The 20586-nt window shown below is 53.5% G+C and overlaps 1 protein-coding gene across 7 annotated transcripts in view; it reads left to right on the top strand.

Moving 5' to 3' along the window:
* The window catches only part of MINK1 (misshapen like kinase 1), a 138830-nt gene that overhangs the window by 67268 nt on the left and 50976 nt on the right, over positions 1–20586 (top strand). For all 7 annotated transcript variants that reach the window (XM_077261617.1, XM_077261615.1, XM_077261616.1 and 4 more), the window contains 5 exons: positions 17124–17202; positions 18236–18411; positions 18586–18655; positions 18732–18936; positions 19066–19173. In XM_077261617.1, coding sequence (XP_077117732.1) covers positions 17124–17202; positions 18236–18411; positions 18586–18655; positions 18732–18936; positions 19066–19173 — 638 coding nt within the window. The remainder of the gene's footprint in view (positions 1–17123; positions 17203–18235; positions 18412–18585; positions 18656–18731; positions 18937–19065; positions 19174–20586) is intronic.

Below are 20586 nucleotides of genomic sequence, written 5' to 3' on the forward strand. Positions count from 1 at the left end.
AGTATACACCCTCCTGCTGGCTCTCAGCTCCTCCCCTGCAGTATACACCCTCCTGCTGGCTCTCAGCTCCTCCCCTGCAGTATACAGCCTCCTGCTGGCTCTCAGCTCCTCCCCTGCAGTATACACCCTCCTGCTGGCTCTCAGCTCCTCCCCTGCAGTATACACCCTCCTGCTGGCCCTCAGCTCCTCCCCTGCAGTATACACCCTCCTGCTGGCTCTCAGCTCCTCCCCTGCAGTATACACCCTCCTGCTGGCTCTCAGCTCCTCCCCTGCAGTATACACCCTCCTGCTGGCCCTCAGCTCCTCCCCTGCAGTATACACCCTCCTGCTGGCCCTCAGCTCCTCCCCTGCAGTATACACCCTCCTGCTGGCTCTCAGCTCCTCCCCTGCAGTATACAGCCTCCTGCTAGCTCTCAGATCCTCCCCTGCAGTATACACCCTCCTGCTGGCTCTCAGCTCCTCCCCTGCAGTATACAGCCTCCTGCTGGCTCTCAGCTCCTCCCCTGCAGTATACACCCTCCTGCTGGCTCTCAGCTCCTCCCCTGCAGTATACAGCCTCCTGCTAGCTCTCAGATCCTCCCCTGCAGTATACACCCTCCTGCTGGCTCTCAGCTCCTCCCCTGCAGTATACCCCCTCCTGCTGGCTCTCAGCTCCTCCCCTGCAGTATACACCCTCCTGCTGGCCCTCAGCTCCTCCCCTGCAGTATACACCCTCCTGCTGGCTCTCAGCTCCTCCCCTGCAGTATACACCCTCCTGCTGGCTCCCAGCTCCTCCCCTGCAGTATACACCCTCCTGCTGGCTCTCAGCTCCTCCCCTGCAGTATACACCCTCCTGCTGGCTCTCAGCTCCTCCCCTGCAGTATACACCCTCCTGCTGGCTCTCAGCTCCTCCCCTGCAGTATACAGCCTCCTGCTGGCTCTCAGCTCCTCCCCTGCAGTATACAGCCTCCTGCTGGCTCCCAGCTCCTCCCCTGCAGTATACACCCTCCTGCTGGCTCTCAGCTCCTCCCCTGCAGTATACACCCTCCTGCTGGCTCTCAGCTCCTCCCCTGCAGTATACACCCTCCTGCTGGCTCTCAGCTCCTCCCCTGCAGTATACAGCCTCCTGCTGGCTCTCAGCTCCTCCCCTGCAGTATACACCCTCCTGCTGGCTCTCAGCTCCTCCCCTGCAGTATACACCCTCCTGCTGGCCCTCAGCTCCTCCCCTGCAGTATACACCCTCCTGCTGGCTCTCAGCTCCTCCCCTGCAGTATACACCCTCCTGCTGGCTCTCAGCTCCTCCCCTGCAGTATACACCCTCCTGCTGGCCCTCAGCTCCTCCCCTGCAGTATACACCCTCCTGCTGGCCCTCAGCTCCTCCCCTGCAGTATACACCCTCCTGCTGGCTCTCAGCTCCTCCCCTGCAGTATACAGCCTCCTGCTAGCTCTCAGATCCTCCCCTGCAGTATACACCCTCCTGCTGGCTCTCAGCTCCTCCCCTGCAGTATACAGCCTCCTGCTGGCTCTCAGCTCCTCCCCTGCAGTATACACCCTCCTGCTGGCTCTCAGCTCCTCCCCTGCAGTATACAGCCTCCTGCTAGCTCTCAGATCCTCCCCTGCAGTATACACCCTCCTGCTGGCTCTCAGCTCCTCCCCTGCAGTATACCCCCTCCTGCTGGCTCTCAGCTCCTCCCCTGCAGTATACACCCTCCTGCTGGCCCTCAGCTCCTCCCCTGCAGTATACACCCTCCTGCTGGCTCTCAGCTCCTCCCCTGCAGTATACACCCTCCTGCTGGCTCCCAGCTCCTCCCCTGCAGTATACACCCTCCTGCTGGCTCTCAGCTCCTCCCCTGCAGTATACACCCTCCTGCTGGCTCTCAGCTCCTCCCCTGCAGTATACACCCTCCTGCTGGCTCTCAGCTCCTCCCCTGCAGTATACAGCCTCCTGCTGGCTCCCAGCTCCTCCCCTGCAGTATACACCCTCCTGCTGGCTCTCAGCTCCTCCCCTGCAGTATACACCCTCCTGCTGGCTCTCAGCTCCTCCCCTGCAGTATACACCCTCCTGCTGGCTCTCAGCTCCTCCCCTGCAGTATACCCCCTCCTGCTGGCTCTCAGCTCCTCCCCTGCAGTATACACCCTCCTGCTGGCCCTCAGCTCCTCCCCTGCAGTATACACCCTCCTGCTGGCTCTCAGCTCCTCCCCTGCAGTATACACCCTCCTGCTGGCTCCCAGCTCCTCCCCTGCAGTATACACCCTCCTGCTGGCTCTCAGCTCCTCCCCTGCAGTATACACCCTCCTGCTGGCTCTCAGCTCCTCCCCTGCAGTATACACCCTCCTGCTGGCTCTCAGCTCCTCCCCTGCAGTATACAGCCTCCTGCTGGCTCTCAGCTCCTCCCCTGCAGTATACAGCCTCCTGCTGGCTCCCAGCTCCTCCCCTGCAGTATACACCCTCCTGCTGGCTCTCAGCTCCTCCCCTGCAGTATACAGCCTCCTGCTGGCTCCCAGCTCCTCCCCTGCAGTATACACCCTCCTGCTGGCTCTCAGCTCCTCCCCTGCAGTATACACCCTCCTGCTGGCTCTCAGCTCCTCCCCTGCAGTATACACCCTCCTGCTGGCTTCCAGAGACCCAGTTCAAGCTTAGTGTACGTAGGAGGCACACTGGATTTACTTCTTTTCTGGACGAAGGGGCGACGGATCTTTCATGTTCCGATCTCCCCGAACAAACAACAGGCGTGAACGGGAGTTTTTCATCTCCGTTTCCTCTCCTGCGACGTGGGATGCCTCTGCCTGAGCTGACTTTTGGGGCGACGGGCCCCTTCAAGGGCACCGATCTCCCCCCTGATTTACAGACGAGCACTGGAGCGTCACCTCCAGTATCCTCTTCTGCAGCCAGGCCTTATTGCCGGACATCTGCCCTGCCCACCAGGTCTCACCCTCGGCTGTTCAGAGGCACCCTTCCCACTGTGGCGTCCGTGCAGCCCCCCACTGCATCACCACTGAAAAAGCGGATGATGGAAGGAGGCGGACGGTTCCTCTCCACCCCCCTTTAAAGGGGATGGTGGATGGAGGCTCCCCTAACCCTGCACCGTCCTTTTTCTACCTGGAATCACTACATCAGGCTGGTACAGGAGATCCGACGTTTTCAGGCCCCCCCCCAACTCCATAGGGGTAAGTGCTGATAAGGGGTCGTGTTTTCCAGCGCTTTGGGAGGGCTCCATGGCGGTAAGGGCTTCGCGACGTCTTTCTGGCGGTCCGCGGGCACGCGCCGGCCGAAGCCGAAAATTTAGTCCCCGGCTTCGGCTTAGTACAGGCCGCATCCCGATAAGCCCCGCCCATGCTCGCGTCATTTTTGTGGCTCCGCGCCCGGTCCTGGCACTTCTCGCTCCCTGCAAGACTACCCCACAAACTCTCGGCAGCCATCTTTCCCTCTGCACAGCAGCGCCGGCCGGCTTCCTCCACACGCCTGCAGCTCTGGAGGTTCTTTTCCACGCCACCTATCTGACTTGCGGGGCACAGGACCTGGGTAAGGAGACGACGCTTAGCGCTTCCCTGCAGCAGTTACCCCTCAGCTTCCGCTAGCAGCCTCTTTTCTCACTTTGGGGTACAACATGTCGCAGTCAAGGGGTAAAAAGACCACTAAGGTGCATACCACCTTTTTTACTGCGTGTACCACCTGCCAGGCTCCTCGGCCTCAAAGTTCCCCTCTCTGCCCTGCCTGTGATACCCAATGTGCCCAGGAGCCCTCCGCCGCTACCGACCCCAGTGTATCTAGCCCTCCTCAGTGGGCCGCGTCTCTGTCACAATCCATGGCTTCATTGGCCAAAGCGATTGAATCCCTTCATGACCCCTCTGGGGAGCGTGGCACTCTTTTTCATGGGTTAAGAGATCCCTCTATATCAGGGGAAGCGTCGGCCAGCAGGGGCCGCTCTCACCGCAAGGAGGCACGGTCATCCAAAAAACGGATCCGCACTACCTCTCCTGAGCATTCACCACGCCATTCAGCCTCTGGTAGCTCCACTTCTCGCTCACCCTCTCCAGGGACTCGTAGCGATCACGACTCTGAGTATGAGTCTGATGCATCCTTAGATCCGGATGCTCCGGAGTTTAGATCTACTGTTGACTCCCTCATCGAGGCAGTCAATCCTGCGCTAAAAGTGGACGATGACCCTAACTCTGCTCCGGACCATTCAGTCTCCTTTACGAGAACCAAGCATTCCCATAAGGTGTTCGCCTCTCACCCACAAAAGGCCCTGGAATCGAAGTATCCCTTTTCCGCAGATCTTGTTAAAGATTGGACGGAATCTCCACTAGTAGATCCTCCGGTTTCGCGCTTGGCTACCAAGACGCTCTTATCCGTACCTGATGGTGCTTCAATAAAAAATCCCACAGAACGCCAGCTAGATTCCCTAGCTCGCTCAGTGTACGAGGCCTCAGGTTCCTCTCTATCTCCTTCCTTCGCGGCGGCTTGGGTCGCCAAAGCGACGGTTTTCTGGGCAGATGCCCTGGCAAAATCCATTCAGGAACAGGATCTCCCATCTGAGGTGGCAGACCTTGCCAAACAAATTGCCATGGCTGGAGATGATGTGATGTACGCGTCTTTAGACGCAGCGGACTGTGCGGCAACTGCGGCTTCAAACACCATCACCATAAAGAGAGCTATTTGGCTTAGAGAGTGGCGTGCAGATTCCTCCTCAAAGAAGTCTCTGATTCCCCTTCCTTTTCAGAGCGGACGCCTCTTTGGAGAAAAATTAGACCAGCTTATTTCCGACGCTACAGGTGGGAAGTGCAAGTTCCTCCCACAACACAGGACAAAAACTGCTTTTCAGCCCCAACAATATTTTCGCTTTCGGCCCTTTCGCAGTAGCCCATTCTGGTCCAACTCCACTGCCTCGTCTAGATCAGAACGTTCCCCACACACAGACAGAGACTCCCGGCCTTCATACAGGCCGAATCAGTCCTGGCGAGGAAAACCTAGACAAACCTAGACAACCCCTAGACAACCTAGTTGGCCCCCTTAAAAATAGTCTGGGAGAAATGGTGGATGAGGAAAAAGTCAATCTGCTAAATGACTTTTTTTCATCAGTATTTACACAAGAAAATCCCATGGCAGCCAATATGAGCAGTGATAACAAAAATTCCCAATTAAATGTTACCTGCTTAACCCAGCAGGAAGTACGGCGGCGTCTAAAAATCACTAAAATTGACAAATCTCCGGGCCCGGATGGGATACACCCCCGAGTACTGCAGGAATTAAGTACAGTCATTGATAGACCATTATTTTTAATCTTTAAAGACTCCATAATAACAGGGTCGGTACCACAGGACTGGCATATAGCAAATGTGGTGCCAATATTCAAAAAGGAGACAAAAACTGAACTCGGAAATTATAGGCCAGTAAGTTTAACCTCTACTGTGGGTAAAATCCTGGAGGGCATTCTAAGGGATGCTATGCTGGAGTATCTGAAGAGGAATAACCTCATGACCCAGTATCAGCACGGGTTTACTAGGGACCGTTCATGTCAGACTAATCTGATCAGCTTCTATGAAGAGGTAAGTTCCGGACTGGACCAAGGGAACCCAGTAGATGTAGTGTATATGGACTTTTCAAAAGCTTTTGATACGGTGCCACACAAAAGGTTGATACATAAAATGAGAATAATGGGGATAGGGGAAACGTGTAATTGGGTTGAGAGCTGGCTCAGGGATAGGAAACAAAGGGTGGTTATTAATGGAGCACACTTGGACTGGGTCTCGGTTAGCAGTGGGGTACCACAGGGGTCAGTATTGGGCCCTCTTCTTTTTAACATATTTATTAATGACCTTGTAGGCGGCATTCAGAGCAGAATTTCAATATTTGCAGATGACACTAAACTCTGCAGGGTAATCAATACAGGGGAGGACAATTTTATATTACAGGATGATTTATGTAAACTAGAAGCTTGGGCTGATAAATGGCAAATGAGCTTTAATGGGGATAAATGTAAGGTCATGCACTTGGGTAGAAGTAATAAGATGTATAACTATGTGCTTAATTCTAAAACTCTGGGCAAAACCGTCAATGAAAAAGACCTGGGTGTATGGGTAGATGACAAACTCATATTCAGTGGCCAGTGTCAGGCAGCTGCTACAAAGGCAAATAAAATAATGGGATGCATTAAAAGAGGCATAGATGCTCATGAGGAGAACATAATTTTACCTCTATACAAGTCACTAGTGCGACCACACTTAGAATACTGTGCACAGTTCTGGTCTCCGGTGTATAAGAAAGACATAGCTGAACTAGAGCGGGTGCAGAGAAGAGCGACCAAGGTTATTAGAGGACTGGGGGGTCTGCAATACCAAGATAGGTTATTACACTTGGGGCTGTTTAGTTTGGAAAAACGAAGGCTAAGGGGTGATCTTATTACAATGTATAAATATATGAGGGGACAGTACAAAGACCTTTCTGGTGATCTTTTTAATCATAGACCGGTGACAGGGACAAGGGGGCATCCTCTACGTCTGGAGGAAAAAAGGTTTAAGCATAATAACAGACGCGGATTCTTTACTGTAAGAGCAGTGAGACTATGGAACTCTCTGCCGTATGATGTTGTAATGAGTGATTCATTACTTAAATTTAAGAGGGGACTGGATGCCTTTCTGGAAAAGTATAATGTTACAGGGTATATATATTAGATTCCTTGATAAGGCGTTGATCCAGGGAACTAGTCTGATTGCCGTATGTGGAGTCGGGAAGGATTTTTTTTCCCCAATGTGGAGCTTACTCTTTGCCACATGGGGCTTTTTTGCCTTCCCCTGGATCAACATGTTAGGGCATGCTAGTCTATGGGGTGAACTAGATGGACTAAAGGTACACCTTCACACTAAGCGACGCTGCAGCGATATCGACAACGATGCCGAAGTCCCCGGGTAACCAGGGTAAACATCGGGTTGCTAAGAGCAGGGCCGCGCTTAGTAACCCGATGTTTACCCTGGTTACCAGTGTAAATGTAAAAAAACACTACACACTTACATTCGCGTCCCCCGGCGTCCGCTTCCCTGCACTGTGTAAGCGCCGGCCCTAACAGCAGAGCGGTGACGTCACCGCTGTGCTTTGCTTTCCGGCCGGCACTGACACATTCAGTGCAGGAAGCTCTGAGCAGCAGCGCGGACGCCGGGGGACGTGACAGACATCAGAGGGTGAGTATGTAGTGTTTTTTTTTTTTTACTTTTACAATGGTAACCAGGGTAAATATCGGGTTACTAAGCGCGGCCCTGCGCTTAGTAACCCGATATTTACCCTGGTTACCATTGTAAAACATCGCTGGCATCATTGCTTTTGCTGTCAAACACGACGATACACGCCGATCTGACGACCAAATAAAGTTCTGAACTTTCAGCAACGACCAGCGATCTCACAGCAGGATCCTGATCACTGCTGCGTGTCAAACACAACGATATCGCTATCCAGGACGCTGCAACGTCACGGATCGCTATCGTTATCATTGTAAAGTCGCCTAGTGTGAAGGTACCTTTAAAGTCTTCCTTCAACCTTAATAACTATGTAACCCAGAACCAGAGGGTCCAGGCCTGCCAGATTCCCTTCACAATGACTCGGGGACTCTCCCAGTCGACACCTCCAAAGTAGGCGGACGTCTGCTTCTCTTTCAACAAGTCTGGCTTTCCGTCGTCCACGACGAATGGGTCAGAGATTTGGTGTCTTCTGGTTACAAAATAGAATTCTCCGCCTCTCCTCCAGCAAGGTTTTTCCCCTCTCGTCTCCCAAGTTCGGGGGCTCAATCTCGCGCACTTCATCGCGCCATCAAATCCTTCCGCCAAAACGGGGTCATTGTTCCAGTCCCTGAACACCAGAGATTCAGAGGTTTTTACTCAAACCTCTTCGTCGTTCCGAAAAAGGACGGAACGGTGCGCCCTATTTTGGACCTAAAGCTCCTAAACAAGTACGTAAAGGTTCGGCACTTCAGGATGGAGTCACTCCGGTCAGTCATCTCCTCAATGGAGACAGGCGAATTCCTAGCATCAGTAGACATCAAAGATGCTTATCTCCATATCCCAATCTTCCCGCCACATCAAAAGTTCCTCCGCTTCGCCATCCAAGAGGACCACTTTCAATTCATGGCCTTACCCTTCGGCCTTGCCACTGTGCCCAGGATATTCACAAAGATCATGGCGGGGGTCATGGCCATTCTTCACTCCCGAGGAGTGGTTGTTTTGCCATACTTGGATGACCTCCTGATAAAAGGTCCGTCTTATCAGGCCTGAGAAGCAAGCGTCCGCATTACCTTGGATTCTCTTTCGCGCCTGGGCTGGTTAATCAACTTGGACAAGTCCTCCCCCATTCCTGCCCAACGGATCTCCTTCCTAGGCATGATCCTGGACACGTCAAAGGGGCTGGTCTTGCTACCTCGGTCCAAGGCCCAAGAGCTTCAGCAGGGAGTTCGGACGCTCTGTCATTCGCACCCGCGGTCCATTCAGTTTGCCATGAGGATCCTGGGAAAAATGGTGGCCGCAATAGAAGCGGTTCCCTTCGCTCAGCTCCATCTCCGCCCTTTACAACAGGCTCTGCTGGACAATTGGGACAGGAGTCCCTTGTCCCTCGATCGGCCATGTCCTCTGTCCCCACGGATCAGGCAAGCCCTCACATGGTGGACTCTAAGATCATCTCTCCTCCAGGGGAGGTCTTTTCTCCCGATCCGCTGGCTGGTGGTAACTACCGACGCCAGTCTCCTTGGTTGGGGAGCGGCGTTTCGCCACCACACTGCCCAGGGGATTTGGACAATTTGGGAGTCGAGACTTCCCATAAACATTTTGGAGATTCGAGCGATCAGACTTGCTCTGAGACGCTTTCACTTCCTGCTCGCGGGTCACCCAGTTCGAATCCAATCGGACAACGTCACAGCGGTACCCGCAGCAGGGCGGCGTTGCAGGAGGTCTCCCACATTCTCCGTTGGGCCTAGGCCAACCACTCCACTATTTCCACAGTGCACATTCCAGGCGTCGAGAACTGGGCGGCGGATTTTCTCAGCCGTCAGGGTCTCGCCTCGGGGGAGTGGGAACTCCATCCGGAGGTTTTCCAGCAGATTTGCCTTCGCTGGGGGACTCCGGACGTGGATCTGATGGCGTCCAGAATGAACGCCAAAGTTCCCAACTTCATAGCACGTTCTCGGGATCCCCAGGCCATCGGGGTGGATGCATTGATATCCCCGTGGCATCAGTTCCAAGTCCTGTACGTGTTTCCTCCGCTTCCCTTACTACCGAAGGTGATCTGAAAAATCAAGACGGAGGGGGTTCCGGTGATTCTTGTCGCCCCGGATTGGCCACGTCGCACATGGTACACGGAGCTCATTCAGCTCGTATCCAACGTCCCCTGGCGGTTACCAGACCGTCCAGACCTGCTTCGCCAAGGGCCGATCTACCACCAGAGCTCAGGGGCCCTACGTTTAACGGCGTGGCTGTTGAAACCTAGATTCTAACTCAAGCTGGTTTCTCCCAGCAGGTCATCCCCACTATGATAAGCGCTCGTAAAACGTCTTCCGCTTGCATCTATCACCGCACCTGGAAAACCTTCTTCTCATCGTGCAGGCTCCGAGGTCGCCCCCTGCTTGTTTTCTCAATCCCTACCATTTTGGATTTTCTACAGTCCGGCCTGGTGCTCCGTTCCCTCAAAGGTCAGATCTCAGCGTTATCTGTGTTGTTCCAACGTAAGATCGCTGCCAACTTGCAAGTCAGGACCTTCATTCAAGGGGTCTCCAACATGGTACCCCCCTACAGAATGCCTTTAGAGACCTGGGATCTCAATTTGGTTCTGGGCGTGCTTCAGGTACCCCCGTTCGAACCTCTGCAGGATGTCCCGCTATCTGTCCTCTCCTGGAAGGTCGCCTTCCTTGTGGCGGGGTCATCTATCAGACTGGTCTCGGAGTTGGCCGCACTATCCTGCTGGGCGCCTTTTCTTTCCTTTCACCAGGACAAAGTAGTCCTACGCCCATCTCCGGATTTTCTCCCTAAGGTGGTTTCATCTTTTCACCTTAACGAAGATATCATTCTTCCCTCCTTCTGCCCACAGCCAAAACACAGGGTCGAAAAAGCCCTGCACACCGTGGACGTGGTACGGGCCCTCAGGAGGTACATTTCTAGGACTGCTCCCTTCCGCAGATCGGACTCCCTCTTTGTCCTCCCGGAAGGTCACAGAAAGGGTTCAGCCACGTCTAAGGCCACAATAGCCAGATGGATCCGTTTCTACAATTCAAGAGTCCTATCGGGTCAGGGGCAGGCCTATCCCGGCTGGGATTAGAGCACACTCCACTCGGTCGATGGGTGCTTCCTGGGCCATCCGGCACCAGGCAACGGCGGAGCAGGTTTGCAAGGCCGCAATGTGGTCGAGCCTGCATACTTTCACAAGACACTACAATTTCCGCATTCAATCCTCTACGGATGCGGCCCTTGGCAGACGTATTCTGCAAGCGGCCGTCGCGCATTTATAGTCAGATGGTACACGGAGTTATTTGGTTGTATTCCCACCCAGGGACTGCTTTGGGACGTCCCATGGTCCTGTGTCCCCCAATGTGGCGAAGGAGAAATAGGGATTTTGGTGTACTCACCGTAAAATCCTTTTCTCCGAGCCACTCATTGGGGGACACAGCACCCACCCTGTTAGCCTTACTGCGCGTTACCTTTTTGGTTCTTGACTTTCTCTGACATGGTATACTCTAATGTTATGTAATATATTGTTATTAATTTCCTACTGCTTTTGCACTGAACTGGGTCTCTGGAAGCCAGCATGAGGGTGTATACTGCAGGGGAGGAGCTAACTCTTTTTGTCTCAACTTAGTGTCAGCCTCCTAGTGACAGCAGCATAACACCCATGGTCCATGGTCCTGTGTCCCCCAATGAGTGGCTCGGAGAAAAGAATTTTACGGTGAGTACACAAAAATCCCTATATTAGTGCCTCTCTGCAGTGTTTATTATACACACAGCTCTGCTAATGCACATATAGACACATACAGCTCTGCTACATGCACATATAGACACATACACACAGCTCTGCTACATGCACATATAGACACACACAGCTCTGCTACTGTCTCACACATCTTCTACATGCACATATAAACACACAGCTGTGCTACATTCATATATAGATACACACAGCTCAGCCACATGGACATATAGACACATACGCACAGCTCTGCTACATGCACATATAGACACACAGATCTGCTACATGCACATATAGACACATACAGCTCTGCTCCATGCACATATAGACGCATGCACAGCTCTGCTACATGCACATATAGACTTATACACACAGCTCTGCTACACGCATATATAGACACATACACACAGCTCTGCTACATGCGCATATAGACACATACAGCTCTGCTACATGCACATATAGACACATACAGCTCTGCTACATGCACATATAGACACATACAGCTCTGCTACATGAACATATAGACACATAGAGCTCTGCTACATGCACATATAGACACACACAGCTCTGCTACATGCACATATAGACACATACAGCTCTGCTACATGCACATATAGACGCATACAGCTCTGCTACATGCACATATAGACACACACAGCTCTGCTTCATGTACAGTACAGACCAAAAGTTTGGACACACCTTCTCATTTTCTGTATTTTCATGACTATGAAAATTGTACATTCACACTGAAGGCATCAAAACTATGAATTAACACATGTGGAATTATATACTTAACAAAAAAGTGTGAAACAACTGAAATTTTGTCTTATATTCTAGGTTCTGGAAAGTAGCCACCTTTTGCTTTGATGACTGCTTTGCACACTCTTGGCATTCTCTTGATGAGCTTCAAGAGGTAGTCACAGGGAATGGTTTTCACTTCACAGGTGTGCCCTGTCAGGTTTAATAAGTGGGATTTCTTGCCTTATAAATGGGGTTGGGACCATCAGTTGTGTTGAGCAGAAGTCTGGTGGATACACAGCTGATAGTCCTACTGCATAGACTGTTAGAATTTGTATCATGGCAAGAAAGAAGCAGCTAAGTAAAGAAAAATGAGTGGCCATCATTACTTTAAGAAATGAAGGTCAGTCAGTCCAAAAAATTGGGAAAACTTTGAAAGTGTCCTCAAGTGCAGTTGCAAAATCCATCAAGCGCTACAAAGAAACTGGCTCACATGAGGACCACCCCAGGAAAGGAAGACCAAGAGTCACCTCTGCTTCTGAGGATAAGTTTATCCGAGTCACCAGCCTCAGAAATCTCAGGTTAACAGCAGCTCAGATTAGAGACCAGGTCAATGCCACACAGAGTTCTAGCAGCAGACACATCTCTACAACAACTGTTAAGAGGAGACTTTGTGCAGCAGGCCTTCATGGTAAAATAGCTGCTAGGAAACCACTGCTAAGGACAGGCAACAAGCAGAAGAGACTTGTTTGGGCTAAAAAACACAAGGAATGGACATTAGACCAGTGGAAATCTGTGCTTAGGTCTGATGAGTCCAAATTTGAGATCTTTGGTTCCAACCACCGTATCTTTGTGCGACGCAGAAAAGGTGAACGGATGGACTCTACATGCCTGGTTCCCACCATGAAGCATGGAGGAGGAGGCGTGATGGCGTGGGGGTGCTTTGCTGGTGACACTGTTGGGGATTTATGCAAAATTGAAGGTATACTGAACCAGCATGGCTACCACAGCATCTTGCAGCGGCATGCTATTCCATCCGGTTTGCGTTTAGTTGGACCATCATTTATTTTTCAACAGTACAATGACCCCAAACACACCTCCAGGCTGTGTAAGGGCTATTTGACGAAGAAGGAGAGTGATGGGGTGCTACACCAGATGACCTGGCCTTCACAGTCACCAGACCTGAACCCAATCGAGATGGTTTGGGGTGAGCTGGACTGCAGAGTGAAGGCAAAAGGGCCAACAAGTGCTAAGCATCTCTGGGAACTCCTTCAAGATTGTTGGAAAATTATTTCCGGTGACTACCTCTTGAAGCTCATCAAGAGAATGCCAAGAGTGTGCAAAGCAGTCATCAAAGCAAAAGGTGGCTACTTTGAAGAACCTAGAATATAAGACATAATTCCAGTTGTTTCATACTTTTTTGTTAAGTATATAATGCCACATGCGTTAATTCATAGTTTTGATGCCTTCAGTGTGAATGTACAATTTTCATAGTCATGAAAATACAGAAAAATATTTAAATGAGAAGGTGTGTCCAAACTTTTGGTGTGTACTGTACATATAGACACACACAGCTCTGCTACATGCACATATAGACACACACAGCTCTGCTACATACATGTTTAGACACATACACACAGCTCTGCTACATACATGTATAGACACATACACACAGCTCTGCTACATGTACATATAGCCACACACTATACTTTATCGCATTTTGTAGTTCTTAAAGGGAACCTGTCAGCAGGATTGTGCACAGTAACCTACAGACAGCGTCAGGTCGGCGCCGTTATACTGATTACAATGATACCTGGTGATGAAATCCGTCTTGTGGTTGTTGTGTAATCTTTATTTTCAGTTCTGAGTTAAAGATATGCTCGTGCTCCAGGGCGGCTTGTGGAGGTCTTCATGTGGTGCTCTGATTAGGTATTCACCAGTGTGGCTTCTGACTGGTCACTGATCCCCCAGTGACCTGCCCCCTAGTTTACATAATGAATATATGTACTTACTGCAAAATAAAAAACTGCGCCTTTAGGCAGGCGCCGGCCGTGGCCCCTACACTGCAGCATAATCACATGTGTAATGTGTAAATAATTATTATGGTTGAGGTTCTCCTGATATTAGAAACGAAAATCTCTATTTGAAAATGGCGCCTGCCGTGCCTGCAGTGTATATAGCTGTGATCTGATAGCTGCTGCTGCACAGGCACCAGCAGCGCTATCTTGCTAGAGAAGAAAAAAAAATCCTCCTTCAAAATGGTGCCACCGGCGAATGCTCAGTAGCAGCTATCGGTTCACCAATTGCTGCTGCGGCGGACGCCATTTTCAAATGGATTTTTTTATATCTATCAGGATAACCTCAACCATAATAATTATATACACATTACACATGCGATTATGCTGGTTCCACCTTCGCCGCCTGCCTGCAGAAGGTTTTTTTTTTTTTAAGTATGTATATATAATATTCATTATGTAAACTAGGGGGCAGGGCCCTGAGGGATTAGTGACCTGTCAGCAGTCTTCATTATGAATAGCTAATCAGACCACCACATGAAGACCCCCACAGGCCCCCCGGAGAACGAGCAGATCATTAACTGAAAACTGAAAATAAAGATTACACAAGAACCACAAGACTGATTTCATCACCAGGTATCATTGTAATCAGTATAACGGCGCCTACCGGACACTGTCTGTAGGTTACTGTGCACAATCCTGCTGACAAGGGTCACTTTAATTGGTACCTAAGTGGAACTGCTGAAGGACCTTCCACCCGATTATCTCAGGGACCTTTCAAGTCATGTGATCAGTCACAGTTCAGCCTCGGCCCAGTCCCCAGCAGCTTCCTCTCCTGTTCAGCTGGCGCAGCCTCTGCTCGGTCCCCAGCAGCTTCCTCTACTGCTCAGCTGGTGCAGCCTCCGCTCGGTCCCCGGCAGCTTCCTCTTCTGCTCAGCTGATGCAGCCTCTGCTCGGTCCCCAGCAGCTTCCTCTACTGCTCAGCTGATGCAGCCTCCGCTCGGTTCCCAGCAGCCTCCTCTCCTGCTCATCTGATGCAGCCTCTTCTCAGTCTCAGACAGCCTCCTCTCCTGCTCAGCTGGTGCAGCCACCGCTTGGTCCCCAGCAGCCTCCTCTCCTGCTCATCTAATGCAGCATCTGCTCGGTCCCCGGCAGCTTCCTCTACTGCTCAGCTGATGCAGCCTCTGCGCGATCCCCAGCAGCTTTCTCTACTGCTCATCTGATGCAGCATCCGCTTGGTCCCTGGCAGCTTCCTCTACTGCTCAGCTGATGCAGCCTCCGCGCGATCCCCAGCAGCTTCCTCTACTGCTCAGCTGATGCAGCCTCCGCTTGGTCCCCAGCAGCTTCCTCTACTGCTCAGCTGGTGCAGCCTCCGCTCGGTCCCCAGCAGCCTCCTCTACTGCTCAGCTGATGCAGACTCCGCTTGGTCCCCAGCAGCTTCCTCTACTGCTCAGCTGATGCAGCCTCGGCTCTGTCCCCAGCAGCCTCCTCTACTGCTCAGCTGATGCAGACTCCGCTTGGTCCCAGGCAGCTTCCTCTCCTGCTCAGCTGGTGCAGCCTCCGCTCGGTCCCCAGCAGCTTCCTCTCCTGCTCATCTGATGCAGCCTCCGCTCCGTCCCCGGCAGCTTCCTCTACTGCTCAGCTGATGCAGCCTCCGCTCCGTCCCCGGCAGCTTCCTCTACTGCTCAGCTGATGCAGCCTCCGCTCCGTCCCTGGCAGCTTCCTCTACTGCTCAGCTGATGCAGCCTCCGCGCGATCCCCGGCAGCTTCCTCTACTGCTCAGCTGATGCAGCCTCCGCGCGATCCCCAGCAGCTTCCTCTACTGCTCAGCTGATGCAGCCTCCGCGCGATCCCCAGCAGCTTCCTCTCCTGCCCATCTGATGCAGCCTCCGCTCCGTCCCCGGCAGCTTCCTCTACTGCTCAGCTGATGCAGCCTCCGCTTGGTCCCCAGCAGATTCCTCTACTGCTCAGCTGATGCAGCCTCCGCTCTGTCCCCAGCAGCTTCCTCTACTGCTCAGCTGATGCAGACTCCGCTCTGTCCCCAGCAGCCTCCTCTACTGCTCAGCTGATGCAGACTCCGCTTGGTCCCAGGCCACTTCCTCTCCTGCTCAGCTGGTGCAGCCTCCGCTCGGTCACCGGCAACTTCCTCTCCTGCTCAGCTGGTGCAGCCTCTGCTCAGTCTCAGGCAGCCTCCTCTCCTGCTCAGCTGGTGCAGCCTCTGCTCAGTCTCAGGCAGCCTCCTCTCCTGCTCTGCTGGTGCAGCCTCTGCTCGGTCCCCAGCAGCTTCCTCTCCTGCCCTTCCTCGATCACAGAGATCAGTCTGGGGCAGGAAGCCACCTCCGGACTATAAAACGCAAACACTTTGTAGCAATAGTCTTTCTTCTTAAAAAGTGTGTCTTATAATCCGAAAAAAATGATATAGATATATGTATAATAGGCTGCTGTTGCTGGGTCAGCCATGTGCATTCGCCAAAGGCCTCCACACTGGTGGAATACAGTGGTGTCTGTGCCTGGAGTCAACGATGGGGAGAACAAAAACTGTCACTGATTCCTCTGTCCTATGTACGGAAGTGGAGCGCGGTACACGACAGTCTGACCGGTGTCCATTATACCCAAACCTGGGCCACTGGTGCTGTCCCCCCAACAAATGGCCCCACAGTGGGCATACCTTGTGTATACTGCGGTGTGCCCCACCTCTGGGGATGATGGTATGGACTGGTTGTCCGTACACGCCGCCTGTGGTGGGAATGGTTGGTTGTCAGAACACCAATCCCTGGGGATGACTGCTGGTGGTTGGCATACGTTGCTTTTGGTGTCAGCGGGATGTCATTACATGAGGCCTCTGGTGGGGATGGGTGGCCGTTGGCTTCTAGTGTGGACTGGCGACCGTCCTCTGGTGGGAACGGGCGGCCATCGGTGCCTTTATTGCCTCCTGCTCCCGCCGCCTGTAGCACCTCCTGCTCCCGCCGCCTGTAGCACCTCCTGCTCCCGCCGCCTGTAGCGCCTCCTGCTCCCACCCCCTGTAGCCCCTCCTTCTCCCGCCACCTGTAGCCGTTCCTTCTCCCGCCGCCTGTAGCACCTCCTGCTCCCACCACCTGTAGCCCCTCCTCCCGCCACCTGTAGTGCCTCCTGCTCCCGCCGCCTGTAGCGCCTCCTTCTCCCGCCACCTGTAGCCGTTCCTTCTCCCGCCGCCTGTAGCACCTCCTGCTCCCACCACCTGTAGCCCCTCCTCCCGCCACCTGTAGTGCCTCCTGCTCCCGCCACCTGTAGCCCCTCCTGCTCCCGCCGCCTGTAGCGCCTCCTGCTCCGGTCACCTGTAGCGCCTCCTGCTCCCGCCGCCTGTAGCGCCTCCTGCTCCCGCCGCCTGTAGCGCCTCCTGCTCCCGCTGCCTGTAGCGCCTCCTGCTCCCATTACCTGGTTATATCTGTACATTTGTCTTGTTCTCTCCCCTCCAGCGCTGTGTGACATGCACCCGATGAGAGCGTTATTCCTCATCCCCAGGAATCCTCCCCCAAAGCTGAAGTCCAAGAAATGGTAAGTGGTCAAAAACTACGGCTCAGCCGAGTAATGCCGCCACGTGGGGAATGTTACCCTGGCTCAGCCGAGTAATGCCGCCACGTGGGGAATGTTACCCTGGCTCAGCCGAGTAATGCCGGCATGTGGGGAATGTTACCCCCGGCTCAGCCGAGTAATGCCGCCACGTGGGGAATGTTACCCTGGCTCAGCCGAGTAATGCCGGCATGTGGGGAATGTTACCTCCGGCTCAGCCGAGTAATGCTGCCACGTGGGGAATGTTACCCCCGGCTCAGCCGAGTAATGCCGCCACGTGGGGAATGTTACCCTGGCTCAGCCGAGTAATGCCGGCATGTGGGGAATGTTACCCCCGGCTCAGCCGAGTAATGCTGCCACGTGGGGAATGTTACCCTGGCTCAGCCGAGTAATGCCGGCATGTGGGGAATGTTACCCCCGGCTCAGCCGAGTAATGCTGCCACGTGGGGAATGTTACCCCCGGCTCAGCCGAGTAATGCCGCCACGTGGGGAATGTTACCCTGGCTCAGCAGAGTAATGCCGGCATGTGGGGAATGTTACCTCCGGCTCAACCGAGTAATGCTGCCACGTGGGGAATGTTACCCCCGGCTCAGCCGAGTAATGCCGCCACGTGGGGAATGTTACCCTGGCTCAGCCGAGTAATGCCGGCATGTGGGGAATGTTACCCCCGGCTCAGCCGAGTAATGCAGCCACGTGGGGAATGTTACCCCGGCTCAGCCGAGTAATGCAGCCATGTGGGGAATGTTATCCCCGGGTCAGCCGAGTAATACCGGCACTTGGGGAATGTTACCCCCGGCTCAGCCGAGTAATGCTGCCACGTGGGGAATGTTACCCCCGGCTCAGCCGAGTAATGCTGCCACGTGGGGAATGTTACCCCCGGCTCAGCCGAGTAATGCCGCCATGTGGGGAATGTTACCCCCGGCTCAGCCGAGTAATGCCGCCATGTGGGGAATGTTATCCCCGGCTCAGCCGAGTAATGCCGCCATGTGGGGAATGTTACCCCCCCTTTTTTTTAAAGGTCCAAAAAGTTCATCGACTTTATTGACACGTGTCTGATCAAAAACTACATGAGCCGGCCGCCCACAGAGCAGCTGCTGAAGTACCCCTTTATCAGGGACCAGCCCACGGAGAGGCAGGTCAGGATCCAGCTCAAAGATCACATCGATCGCTCCCGGAAGAAACGCGTAGAGAAAGGTAAGTCCGCACCAGAGGCCGCTGTGTCCACGGATGCACTGCGCCCCCTAGTGACCACTATGAGAAGTGCTGTGGCCACACAGAAGCACAAGAACGCTCCATCCCTGCTGCTGCAGAACCTCTTTAGTGGAGAGTCCTTATTCAAATAACGTGCACTCTGCTCTTCACATACAGATGAGACAGAATATGAGTACAGCGGCAGCGAGGACGAGGAGGAGAATCACGTGGAGGAAGGGGAGCCCAGGTGAGGACTGCACCTCTCAGCTTGTGGCCGGACCATGATATTACCGGCCCGGTAATCCCACGTCTTGTGTCACCAGCTCCATCATGAACGTGCCAGGGGAGTCCACGCTGAGGCGCGAGTTCCTGAGGCTGCAGCAGGAGAACAAGAGTAACTCCGAGGCCCTGAAGCAGCAGCAGATGGGGCCGCAGCACCGCGACTCGGAGGCGCACATCAAGCAGCTGCTGCACGAGCGCCAGCGACGCATCGAGGAGCAGAAGGAGGAGCGCCGGCGCGTGGAGGAGGTAGGGGCTGCATGACGGGTGCTGGCTGTAACCACTACTACCCCCATTATGCCCAAGCAGATGGGGGCCGGAAACCCTCATCTTATTATGTATGTTATTACACTTCTGTGTCGCCCTTTATTATTGCAGCAACAGCGCCGTGAGCGAGAGCAGCGAAAACTTCATGAGAAGGAACAGCAGCGGCGGCGAGACGACATACGGCGGGAGGAGGAGAGGAGGATGGCCGAGCGGGAGCAGGTTAGTCTTTCACTGGCACGATCGAGCCTACTTCTCTGACACACAAGTATCACGTAAGGTATTGCTGCAAGGCGAAGATGGATGAAGAGGAGAGTCCGTGTGCGGGGCAATGCATGATGGGACATATACATTGCACAGGGTATGGCTGCAGCACGGGGTATAGGTACGATGCAGGGTGTGGCTGCAGCATGGGGTATAGGTACGATGCAGGGTGTGGCTGCAGTACGGGATATAGGTATGATGCAGGGTATGGCTGCAGTACGGGGTATAGGTATGATGCAGGGTGTGGCTGCAGTACGGGGTATAGGTATGATGCAGGGTATGGCTGCAGTACGGGGTATAGGTACGATGCAGGGTGTGGCTGCAGTACAGGGTGTAGGTATGATGCAGGGTGTGGCTGCAGTACGGGGTATAGGTATGATGCAGGGTATGGCTGCAGTACGGGGTATAGGTACGATGCAGGGTGTGGCTGCAGTACAGGGTGTAGGTATGATGCAGGGTGTGGCTGCAGTACGGGGTATAGGTATGATGCAGGGTGTGGCTGCAGTACGGGGTATAGGTATGATGCAGGGTGTGGCTGCAGTACGGGGTATAGGTATGATGCAGGGTGTGGCTGCAGTACGGGGTATAGGTATGATGCAGGGTGTGGCTGCAGTACGGGGTATAGGTATGATGCAGGGTATGGCTGCAGTACGGGGTGTAGGTATGATGCAGGGTGTGGCTGCAGTACGGGGTATAGGTATGATGCAGGGTGTGGCTGCAGTACGGGGTATAGGTATGATGCAGGGTGTGGCTGCAGTACGGGGTATAGGTATGATGCAGGGTGTGGCTGCAGTACGGGGTATAGGTATGATGCAGGGTGTGGCTGCAGTACGGGGTATAGGTATGATGCAGGGTGTGGCTGCAGTACGGGATATAGGTATGATGCAGGGTGTGGCTGCAGTACGGGGTATAGGTATGATGCAGGGTGTGGCTGCAGTACGGGGTATAGGTATCATGCAGGGTGTGGCTGCAGTACGGGGTATAGGTATGATGCAGGGTGTGGCTGCAGTACGGGGTATAGGTATGATGCAGGGTGTGGCTGCAGTACAGGGTATAGGTATGATGCAGGGTGTGGCTGCAGTACGGGGTATAGGTATCATGCAGGGTGTGGCTGCAGTACGGGGTATAGGTATCATGCAGGGTGTGGCTGCAGTACGGGGTATAGGTATGATGCAGGGTGTGGCTGCAGTACAGGGTATAGGTATGATGCAGGGTATGGCTGTAGTACGGGGTGTAGGTATGATGCAGGGTGTGGCTGCAGTACGGGGTATAGGTATGATGCAGGGTATGGCTGTAGTACGGGGTATAGGTATGATGCAGGGTATGGCTGCAGCACGGGGTATAGGTATGATACAGGGTATGGCTGCAGTA

This window comes from Ranitomeya variabilis, chromosome 5, assembly GCF_051348905.1.
Source record: "Ranitomeya variabilis isolate aRanVar5 chromosome 5, aRanVar5.hap1, whole genome shotgun sequence".
NCBI classification, from domain to species: domain Eukaryota; kingdom Metazoa; phylum Chordata; class Amphibia; order Anura; family Dendrobatidae; genus Ranitomeya; species Ranitomeya variabilis.